This window comes from Oncorhynchus mykiss, chromosome 1, assembly GCF_057628025.1.
Source record: "Oncorhynchus mykiss isolate SJ-2025 chromosome 1, ASM5762802v1, whole genome shotgun sequence".
Lineage (NCBI taxonomy): Eukaryota > Metazoa > Chordata > Actinopteri > Salmoniformes > Salmonidae > Oncorhynchus > Oncorhynchus mykiss.
In genome coordinates this window covers 50,549,160-50,561,452 of record NC_143022.1, presented here as the reverse complement: position 1 = coordinate 50,561,452, position 12,293 = coordinate 50,549,160, and the positions used below count along the sequence as shown (strand labels likewise).

At 42.7% G+C, this 12,293-nt stretch overlaps 1 protein-coding gene across 4 annotated transcripts in view; it reads right to left on the bottom strand.

The window, feature by feature from the left end:
- Nucleotides 1-11,975, bottom strand: part of LOC110524328 (cortactin-binding protein 2) — a 72,264-nt gene extending 60,289 nt beyond the window's left edge. For 2 of the 4 annotated variants that reach the window (XR_016495567.1, XM_036979261.2), the window contains exons 1-2: nucleotides 11,357-11,975; nucleotides 7,298-7,405 (exon numbers count right to left, since the gene is read on the bottom strand). Coding sequence is in view for 1 of the 4 variants with exons in the window: in XM_036979261.2 (XP_036835156.2) it covers nucleotides 7,298-7,405; nucleotides 11,357-11,437 (189 nt within the window). In the remaining 3 variants the exon portion in view is untranslated. The remainder of the gene's footprint in view (nucleotides 1-7,297; nucleotides 7,406-11,356) is intronic. The other 2 variants (XM_090233411.1, XM_090233410.1) reach the window with 2 other exon arrangements.
- Nucleotides 11,976-12,293: the final 318 nt, after the last annotated feature.

Genomic DNA, 12,293 nt, shown 5'->3' with positions numbered 1-12,293 from the left:
AAATAGGCTCTGTATGCTGTGTGTATGTGATAAGATACATGATGACTAATGAAAACACACATGGGTCAATATAATTCCACCAAATTATGTAAATGAACCTTGAGACCGATAAGCATGACAGGGAATGGGGGGAGGGAAATGCTTTTCTTTTTTTATACAAAAAACAGCAATTATCGGCCAACGGTAACCTTGACACACACACACAGCCAAAAGAAGGACACACACAGACACACAGCAAAGTGAGATTGAGAAAGAGAGGGGGGCTATTTTGGTGTCCTTCTCCTATTTCATTTGGCAATCAAGGTGGAACGACCCTGTGCGAACACATTCGCGCAACATTAGAGTGAAGCCTGACGCACATCAAACAGGCCTGTGCTGCGTCATCCAATCATCCAGGAGACAGTTCACCCTGTAGCCCACCAATCACCAGAGAGAGAGAGAGAGTGAGAGCAGCTTCCTAAGACCTACCTCCTAAACCTCTCTCTTCTCCAATCCCCATGTGTTATAAGGCGGCAGGTAGACTAGTGGTAGCATAGTGTTGGGCCAGTAACCGAAAGGTACTACTATGGCTGACCCTGTAAAACACACGACTCCAGTGTGCACTGACCCTCTTCAAGACAGACACTTGGTCAACCACACAGTCAGACTCCATTCTCTCCAGAGACTAACCTGTCTCAGTCTGACAGGGCTTCAAATCCCCCCCACCCCTATCAGTGTCAAAATACATTTTAAACACCACATTTAAAAATTTTAAAAAATGAAACAATTACTTTGGCGAAGGGTAAAGTCTACAGATTCTAGTTTTGGAAACAGAAACCTGTATGAGATAAAAATGTAAGACATAAATCCACCGGAGAGGCAGAGTGACGGGTGTATGTATATATAGATAACTGGATGGCTACAGAGGCTGGTCTACCTTGGCTGGTGTTAAGTCTCAGTTTAACCCTCTTCTCTCCGCCACACTAGTAAATTAGCATCCAACCAACCACATGGCTCTGATGTCCGCATAGCAACCAGACCCCCCCCCCCTGCATGGCGATAGAGTCATGGAGATTTTTGGGGTCATGTTTCAACCCTGCTTGAATAGCGACCACCATCATCACCACCCCCACACAATCCACGTCTCAAAGCTTAAATATATATATATATATATATATATATATATATATATATATATATATATATATATATATATATATATATATATATATATATATATATATATATATATATATATATATATATATATATATATATATATATATATATATATATATATATATATTTATTTTTTTTTTTTTTATAAATAAAACTTGCTTGGGGCATCCTGCTATGCATAAACATTGGCTACATAATGCCTCAAGGATAAGGGTATCATAGCATTTTACTCATACAAGAGATCACACGCAGCTCTGTTGTTGGGAGCATGCGAGAGAATGAACCCAAGTCAGTAGTGGGTGGAATTAATATATGCCTGGTCTGCTGGACCTGTGCCCTTTTGGAATACTTAGCCTATAAAATGCTTCCTTCCTTACTTACATAAAATAATCCCCGATCTAACAACTGCATAGGTCAAATCAGGGGATCCACCATTTAGCTTTATTATTATATATATATATTTTTTTACATGAATTATGAACAAACATCCTCATGGGAGATTTTGGCACTCCAAAAAAAGAGCTTCCACTGTAAAGCTGCAATGTCACATTTTGGATGCCTGACCAAAACATAGAAATGTGAGTTATAGATCTGCCATTCTCATTGAAAGCGTCTAATAAGTGGTAGGTAGAGCTGCTCTATATGCACCGTTTTTATGCTTCCAGTGCCTTATACTTTCGGTTTTGTATAACAGCTGAAAATAAAAATAGATTTCACAGCGGCTTAGATGTTACAATGATTCTCCACACAATGACCTCTTGTTTTGTCGCAAAGTGAAATTAGACAAAAGTATTTGAATTTTAGTCACCAGGAAATGATGGAGAGATTTCTGCACCTTTAACAAACTGTGTTTTATTACCCAGTCTTAGGTTAAGTGGTTGCCCGGACCAACTGCTACTAAACCCTGGTTGTTGACAGTTGATCATTGACAGACACGCTCAGCCACCATAAGAATGAGAGTGCTCTGCTGTACTGCTGCACTAATCATGTGACTGCGCTCGTTTGGCTAATCTGTTTACGGCCCTTCTATTCTCTAAAATGAAACTGATTCGCGGGGCTCAGCCAGTTTTAGCCACATGCTAATTAGTCGTCGCCACAAAAGCCTCTTAACACCCAAACACCGCAAACACAAAAACACCGATACCACGTAATTCAAATAATTAAAACAGACGTCGGTCAATTAGTTGTTTACAACAAAACAAAATCTTGGTTAAATGGCACAGCACTAGTGGTTGGTTTAAAAGAAGAGGACTTGTCTAACTGTGTGATATCAATGGCTCTAGCCAGCTGGTCTCCAGATGACTTTTTTTTATTTACGGCTCCATTCGTTCTGGCGATTTGAGAGGATTTTGTCAGCCAAATCTTCTCTGGCACACCGTCCATCCCACTTTCACAGAGGACGTCAGCCTCTCCACCCCTCTCAAGACGTCAAGATGTGGGCCCCTTATCTCTGTCCTCAACTCTTTTTAGTTCCCTTCCCATTTATTTTCCTCTCACTTCAATGGGCTTTATTGGCATAGGAAACATATGCTTACAGCGCCAAAGCAAGTGAAACAGACAAACAAAACGGGAAACACTTTCTTTCTCTCAGGGTATAGGCCCCCCCTCTCTATCCATCTAGCCATCGCTCTCCTCCCTCTTTGAGCAGGCTTATCTCAGGAAGAACAAGTAGGGTCTTTGTGTTTGGGACAGTCATCACGACAGTCAAGAGGGCATTATTTATTTTTTGCAGAGATACGATTTCCACAGGGAGGGAGCCGGGAAGAACACTAAAAGCCAGCATGAATGCCAGACAGAAAGAATGAGAAAGAGAAAAACAGAGAGAAAGAGGGAACGAGAGATGGGTGTACATTTGGAAAGTATTCAGACCTTGACTTTTTCCAAATTTTGTTACTTTACAGCCAAATTCTACACAATGCATCATAAAAAAACAAAGCAAACTTTTTATAAATGCATAAAAAAAATAAAACACTGAAATATGACATTTAAAAAAAAATAGTATTCAGCACCTTTACTCAGTACTTTGTTGAAGCACCTTTGGCAGTGACTACAGCCTTGAGTCTTCTTGGGTATGACTCTACAAGCTTGGTGGGATTTACTCCCATTCTTCTCTGCAGATCCTCTCAAGTTCTGTCATGTTGGATGGTGAGCATCGCTGCTAGAGGTCAACCGATGATGATTTTTCAACGACGATACCGATACCGATTATTGGAGGACCAAAAAAGCCGATACTGATTAATCTGACGATTTTTTTACATTTTATTTGTAATAATGACAATTACAACAATACTGAATGAACACTTATTTTAACTTAATATAATACATTAATAAAAATCAATTTTGCCTCAAATAAATAATGAAACATGTTCAATTTGGTTTAAATAATGCAAAAACAAAGGTGTTGGAGAAGTAAAAGTGCAATATGTGCCATGTAAAAAGGCTAACGTTTAAGTTCCTTGCTCAGAACATGAGAACATATGAAAGTTGGTGGTTCCTTTTAACATGAAACTTCAATATTCCAAGGTAAGAGGTTTTAGGTTGTAGTTAATATAGTATATTTATAGGACTCTCTCTCTATACCATTTGTATTTCATATACCTTTGACTATTGGATGTTCTTATAGGCACTATAGTATTGCCAGTGTAACAATATAGCTTCCGTCCCTCTCCTCGCCCCAACTGGGCTCGAACCAGGAACACATCGACAACAGCCACACTCGAAGAAGGGTTATCCATCGCTCCACAAAAGCCGCGGCCCTTGCAGAGCAAGTGAAATAACTACTCCAAGTCTCAGTTGAAACATTATTAGCGCACACCCAGCTAACTAGCTAGCCATTTCACATCGGTTAAACCAGCCATTGGGCCGATAGGCTTGAAGTCATAAACAGCGCTGTGCTTGCGAAGAGCTGCTGGCAAAACGCACAAAAGTGCTGTTTGAATGAATGCTTACGAGCCTGCTGCTGCCTACCATCGCTCAGTCAGACTGCTCTATCAAATCATAGACTTAATTATAACATAACACACAGAAATACAAGCCTTTGGTCATTAATATGGTAGAATCCGGAAACTATCATTTCGAATACAAAACGTTTATTATTTCAGTGAAATACGGAACCGTTCGGTATTTTATCTAACGGGTGGCATCCCTAAGTCTAAATATTCTTGTTACATTGCACAACCTTCAATGTTCTCATAATTACGTACAATTCTGGCAAATTAGTTTGCAACGAGCCAGGCTGCCCAAACTGTTGCATATACCCTGATTCTGCGTGCAAGAGAAGTGACACAATTTCACCTGGTTAATATTGCCTGCTAACCTGGATTTATTTTAGCTAAATATGCAGGTTTAAAAATATATACTTCTGTGTATTGATTTTAAGAAAGGCATTGGTGTTTATGGTTAGGTACAGTCGTCCAACGATTGTGCTTTTTTCGCAAATGCGCTTTTGTTAAATCATCCCCCAGCATTGCATCAATTATATGCAACACGCTAGATAAACGAGTAATATCATCAACCATGTGTAGTTAGTTATAACTAGTGATTATGATTGGTTGATTGTTTTTTATAAGATAAGTTTAATGCTAGCTAACAACTTACCTTGGCTTCTACTGCATTCGGGTAACAGGCAGGCTCCTCATGGAGTGCAATGAGAGGCAGGTTGTTAAAGCGTTGGACTAGTTAACTGTAAGGTTGCAAGTTTGGATCCCCCGAGCTGACAAGGTGAAAATCTGTTGTTCTGCCCCTGAACAAGGCAGTTAACCCACCGTTCCTATGCCGTCATTGAAAATAAGAATGTGTTCTTAACTGACTTGCAAAGTTAAATAAAAGGTATTTAAAAAATATATATATTTTTATTATTATTATTATTTTTTATTTTTTTTAAATCGGTTGTTATGAAAACTTGAAATCGGCCATTCCGATTAATCGGTCGACCTCTAGTCACTGCAGAGATGTTTTCAGGTCTCTCCATAGATGTCCTTTAGTGGCCCGGACTCGAACATTCAGAGACTTGTCCTGAAGCCACTCCTGAGTTGTCTTGGCTAGGTGCATAGGGTCATTGTCCTGTTGGAAGGTGAACCTTTGCCCCAGTCCGAGGTACTGAGCGCCCTGGAGCAGGTTTTCATCAAGGATGTCTCTGTACTTTGCTTTGTTCATCTTTCCCTCGATCCTGACTAGCATCCCAGTGCCTGCCACTGAAAAACATCCCCACAAGCATGCTGCCACCACCATGCTTCACTGTTGGGATGGTGCCAGGTTTCCCCCCAGACATGATGGTTGGCATTCAGGCCAAATAGGTCCATCTTGGTTTCATCAGACCAGAGAATCTTATTTCTCATAGTCGGAGTCATTTAGGTGCCTTTTGGCAAACTCCAAGCGGGTTGTCATGTGTCCTTTACTGTGGAGTGGTAAAAGACACACTCTACCATAAAGCCCTGATTGGTAGAGTGCTGTAGAGCTGGGAGAACCTTCCAGAAGGACAACCATCTCCCCAGAGGAACTCTGGAGCCTCCCCGACCGAGGCCCTTCTCCCCCAATTGCTCAGCTTGGCCGGGCGGTCAGCTCTAGGAAGAGTCTTGGTGCTTCCAAACTTCTTCCATTTAAGAATGATGGAGGTTACTGTGTTCATGGGAACCTTCAATGCTGCAGAAACGTTTTGGTACCCTTCCCCAGATCTGTGCCTCGACACAATCCTGTCTCAGAGCTCCACGGGCAATTCCTCCGACATGTGCTGTCAACTATGGGACCTTATGCAGACAGGTGTGTGCCTTTCCAAATCATGTCCAATCAATTGAATTAACACAGGTGGACTCCAATCAAGTTGTAGAAACATCTCAAGGATGATCAATGGAAACAGGATGCACCTGAGCTGAATTTCAAGTCTCACAGCAAAGGGTCTGAATACTTATGTAAATAAAAGGTATTTGTTTTTCATTTTTATAAATTAGCAAAAAGTTCGAAAAAAAATCTCTGTCATTATGGGGTATTGTGTGTAGATTGATGAGGATTTTTTTTGTTTGTTATCCATTTGAGAATAAGGCTGTAACATGTCAAAATGTGCAAAAGGTCAAGGGGTCTGGATACTTTCCGAATGCACTGTATAGATCCAAACCAAGCACAGCCAGTGCCTAGGCGCAAGGAAGAAAAAAATGATGTCAGAAAACACTGTTCAAGGCCAGTCAGGTCGATAAGGACAACAACAAAACGCACTACAGCAAAGAAAAACCGCAATATACAGTACAAGCCGCAATATACAGTACAAGCCGCAATATACAGTACAAGCCGCAATATACAGTACAAGCCGCAATATACAGTACAAGCCGCAATATACAGTACAAGCCGCAATATACAGTACAAGCCGCAATATACAGTACAAACCGCAATATACAGTACAAACCGCAATATACAGTACAAACCGCAATATACAGTACAAACCGCAATATACAGTACAAACCCCATTTCTCGCCAGTAGAGAACAACGTGCTGATTTCAAATATCACTTTCCAGAGGCTAAGAAAAGAGATTGGCCTCAATCCCATTTCCAGCCCTGCTCCCAGAACTACTCAACATTAAGAAACCTATTAAAAAGTTTAAGAGGACAGGACAGCTCGAAGTGGAGCAGCGAGCAAAATTCAGTGGTGTGATTCTGACCTAAATACAGCAGAGAGAGAGAGAGAGGGGGGGGGGGGGGTAGAGAAGGAGAGAGTGTCCCGAAAGGTTCTTCTCACAGAAATAACTTGCCACTTAGCCCCCTGAGGAGGACGGATAGTCACCTCAATGCCAGGACACACAAACGAGAGGAACGGACACCGTGTCACCTTGTCTACATCCAATTTAACCACACCATCCATCGCATCTGTATTGTAGAACCTTCTCAATCCAAATAGAGTAACCTCATCCCTACTGTAGAACTTCCAGATTTCGGTCAAAGTGGCCCTTACAACAACAAGCCTACACAAATAACATCCTTCGTCCATATCGCTGACAAGTAAACACTGACGTATCACAGTCCGCATATGTATTGAGCAAGTCCATATAGATTTCTACAGCTTGCATCAACTGTAACAACGGTTCAATTCCCAATTGCATTTTCTCACGAGGGTACTGAAAACTTAGGTGTGTGTGTGTGGTCCAGACTCACCCTCAGGGCTTCTATGACCAAGTCCCGGGCCTCCAGCTCTCCCTCCATGATGCTGAGCAGGGTCAGGAGCTCCGGCTTGCTCAGATTATCCATGTTAAACTCACATTTCTGCAAAAACGCACACACACACACACAGAAAGATAAGTATTATTCGCAGCATAGGAAACATTTTAATATAACTAAAACACGTTTTTGTCTCCTGAAATAATTTGACACCGTGTTCTATAGGACATGTTTCTATTCATTCTTGGGAAATCCCACATTCTGGGGCAAAGAAGGACATGCATAGAACTTCAGAGCACCAACTTACTGCAAAACAGTTGGGTTTGCAAGTCGCACAATGACAAACAGAACTCATTCCTCAAGATAGTTTCGGAACCTTAACGAAACCTAAAATGTCTGGCCGAACCTTGAGGCTATTAAAAAAGGTCCAATTGCATTTAGCCACATCATTAAACGCTGATTTTGCCAGACGGACCCCGCAGGGCAAACGGACAGGGAGAAAGAATGAGGTTGAGGGTAATTGTGAGTGACGGGACCACTTTCTACTGCTGCTTCAATCGATTAAAAGGCTTTTCCATCCTCTCTGACTGTTGCCCTTAGAAAAGGGAATTAAAACATCCTTAAAACAAGAAAAATGTCAGACTGTACGTCGTTCCTGGGTTTATCCGAATGGCAGCTAGTAGGGTGAGGAGCGAGGACATCGGAGCGGCGGCTGGTTCGTCTACATTCCACGACAGAGACGGCAGTGTCCTGATGAATAAGAAGAACTTGTCTAGTCATCCTCAGCTTTTGAAGATATCGGGAATTTAACTGAACTACATTCACAAGTGTACAATGAAAATGAGAGAACCTCACAGGCAGAGATACACTGAGGTAAGATTGGATGGGAGAAAGTTACTTGGCAAGAACATCTGCAGAGAAACCTCTCTCTTCTAGAAACACATCCAATTCCATTTTTCAATTTAATTTATATCCCAGAGGAGCTTTCCTTTTTGCACGGCTATTTGTTCAATAAAACATCATAAACCAAAGATAATCTGGGAGGGAGGAAGAGACTTCCTCCTTGCCTCAAGTCACAAGTGTTCTAGTCGATCTGCGCATAGGCACATTCATTGGTACCTGTTCCCGACATTCGATCACCCTGCCATAGGTGCGTGATTTACTATCATGCGTTTCAATCCCTGCCAAGTATTCTCCATTTTTTCATCTTTGACCCAGCAGCCTCCTTCAAAGCCCTCTCTTAAATCACGGACAAAATATGGAATATGGAACCAGCAGGTCTGATCTTTTAGCAGACTGTTGTAGTTCAAAGTGTCCCTAAATACTGGGCATTCAAATACTATGTCTTGATGACAAGACACTCATAGGGCTTGAGATATCGGTACGTCAACTTTTGCGTAAATCATAGGCCAACAATGAGACAGGTTTTAGCCTAATACATGTCAAATAACTAGTAGTGCAAGTAAGCGAACCAGGATACAGTGTGATTTAAGCCCTTAGAAAGTACGGCATTCTATTTCATTCTGAACAGCAGGGGGTTAAAAGGAAAGAATCCAGCGATCGATTTGAAAGCTTGAAAAAAAAAAAAACAAGCTAATCAATTTCCAACCAACCCCACACAGCATTCTCCCTCACTGTGCTGCCAGTGAGCCATTTGGAGAATCGGATTTGGGAGTCTCGGGAAGGCTTGCACGACACTATCCAAACCAAAAGCCTATCAGGTGGGCCCCCCAGTCTTCGTCAATGTGCTCGGGTGGCATTTCACCCTCCTGCATTTCTGCACAGTGAGCAGGTGAGGGAAGCTAATGCTAATTTGTTCCATGAGGCGTGCGTTTCAAAATAGCTGTTCTGTGTGGGTGAGTGTGTATTTGCACTATGTGGAGGGAAGGGAGAGCCAACTGCTATGGGCTCTGTCCTATAGCCTAATAGGTTGGATTAGTGGCGACATTCAAATAAATTAGACATCCCTCTACAGCCGAACAAGTAGCAAAAAATGTGTGCGTACTAACTAATGCTATAGGGTGACGAGTGTGGCCCCACACCACCACCATTTTTCACCCTCTGACCCCTCTCTAAACCAAGTGAGCCGGTCCGCAAGGACCCTTCACAAGAGAAACTCCTCCCCCGAGAGCAAACAAAAGGAGGGTCTTGCAGGGGTATGCAAAGAGCTTTATTTAACTGGCAGCATAGAAGCAGAAGCCCCCCTAAAGAGAGGCTAGCTGGCCTGGCTTGTCCTGGCATGTTTGGAAGACGGTTTGCGAGAGAGACAGGCAGAGATGTATGGCCGAGTCAGAGAGGACGGTTGGTTGCTGTGCTGCGGTGCCGTCGTCGAGGTACCAGTTCAGCAGAACGGGCCTTTAAAAGCAAGGAAGGAGCGAAATGTGCACTGAACGCACTCAGTAGATCAGGGCTGGCTTGGCTAACAGAGTACTCTGAGCTATACCAGCTGAGTCACTGAAATGAAGACCAATTTAGACATGTCTCTGGTGTACATGAACCCCCCACCCGGCTTCTCTCACTGCTCTCCTTCCGTCCATCTCTCATGCTTTCTTTCTGCTCTCACTCGCCCCCTTTCCATCGCTATTTTACTTTGCCTTGATATTCTTGCCTTTTCCTCCCACCCACACGTCTTATTTTCCTCCCACCCACACGTCTTATTTTCCTCCCACCCACACGTCTTATTTTCCTCCCACCCACACGTCTTATTTTCCTCCCATTTCAACAGCCGTCCCTTGGGATCTTCCAGTCAAGAACAGTCCATAGTCTCAATAGCCTTTGAACCTCAAACCCAGAACAGTTCTTTATATTTCCCGTGTCCTATAGGACTGCTCAATTACATATAAAAATGAGTGTAGTATATGATGTAGTTGAGGATAAAGTCAAGTGGCAAATGGGAGATTGCTTTCTTTTGACCAGTCAGTAAATTCATGCAGAATAGGTAGTGGGCAATGGTCTGACTGAACAGAGCACATGGAACCATCCAAGCATACCACAACCAGGGAAAGGTTGCATGGCCCCCTCCGGCAGGGAAAGAGATTGATTAATTTGCACAGAGGGGTAGCAAGCCGGTGTCCTGGCACACATGTTGCAACCTGTCTGCGAGATGAGGGACCAATGTGAGAAGTCCCGGATAGATGAGCTTAAAAAAGAAAAAAAAAAACAATTGCAGCTCAGTCCGATTAGTGGGGAGTTTGCAGACAAACAAAACCACTTTCACTGAGAGTCAACATTTCTAATATTGTTCTAAGGGTCACAGGTCAAATCTAAAAGCATTAGTAGGTCTATACAGAATAGGAAACATTATTCTTGACTGCAAATAAGCCACGCTTTGTGGTCAGACAAGAGCTGCTTAAAATGTAAGATTGTAAGAGGTTTGGGGTCCTCATAGGATATTTAGTGTCTTTCTCTCTTTAACCGTAGAGGCAGGTTTGTTCAAACATAACTAGGCTACATCTGATAACAACATATTCACGTCAAAAGCCTCACTGACACACAGCCATCAACATATTTTGTTTCAACTTGGAGCGTTGACGGAGTGAAAAAGGGGCACGATTATGCATCGAACAGCCATGTCAAAAGCAAGCTCGTTATCTATTCAGACGACTAGCCTACATACATCCCGGTCTGTGAGAGCGAAAACCTATAGCCCAAATTGTGTTTCAACTGTAAGTACAGATTGAAACCCCCTTTGTAACCATCGCAAATCAGTCCTATATAGCCCAACTACGTTTCCCCATATGGGCCGTACCAATTTGAGCTATTAACCTATTTGTGATAGATAAACCCAATTCCTTTGCCTTTCTATAGGATTTTAATTCCCATAAAAGCCTTTGATCATATGTATAGTCGGCGTCTACACAAATCAGAGAACCCTGGTTTTGCTTTTCTCTACATTGCCAAACATATTGCTGTTGCTTCAAGATGAACACTCAGGTTCGTAGAGAAATGCGCCGTCTTTCCTAATTCCTTACTCCCTTTCCTTTATTCCAAAACGGGGGGGGAAATCAACGATGTAAACATATAGACCTGGATATAATATAAAACAAAAGGTCTTACCGCTTCGACACTTCCAAGCACTGTGGTTGCCAGTGTTTGTACCGGAGGAGGCTGCTCCCCGCTCGCTCCCTCCGACGCCATCTTCCTACTGTAGCGGTCTGCTGGAGTGAGGGCACCACACAGAACATAAAACAACGCATTCGGTACCGCTTTAACTATTACGCTGCTGAATGCAAATCTCACACACGACTCTAGCCTCAAATGTCTATAACACGAGAGAGAGAAATGTGCCTCCGCGTACGAAACAGTCTGGCCTAGACCGGACCGTGGCGTTTTTCGGGCACGCAGGTTGGTGGAGGGGGGAATTGGTCCGTAGGCGTGGACCCGAGGCGTATTCCAGATGCGAATCGTGCGTTCGCAACTTGAAATGAGGTGCGCAGCGCGGTCGTTAAAGAGTGATTGAAAGGGGAGCGAAGTAGGAGTATAGCCAAGGCTGTGTCCTATTTCTGAATAGGAACCCCACCGCGTCTACTGCCTAAATCGCCTATTTACCCTTTCCATGACTGTGGATTTGTGAATCACATAGTCATAAACCTGAGGATTTATTGTTGTTGCATGCCAACAGCCAAAGCCGAGAGGCCTATTCGGATTACACACAATAGCATAGGCCCCCTAGTGCATTATAAAATATCCAGCAAATGGATACCCACTATTATTTTACAGGTTACATTTTCCTGCCCGTCAGACATTATAGCCTATAATGTGTTTAATTATTAAAGGTAGGCCTATCGACGTGTCATTGTAAACGAGATGTCTAGCCGATGGATTGCTACATGCATGGATAGGTCATGTATCAAAGAGATATCTGTCACCATGTCAACAATGGCTCTCTAGTCCACAGATTATCATCACGGATATGAATATAAATATTACTGGGGCGTCCAGATGTGCCATTAAGGATTCGAGGGTGATCCCTAGCCTGCTTGTTGTCCTACAG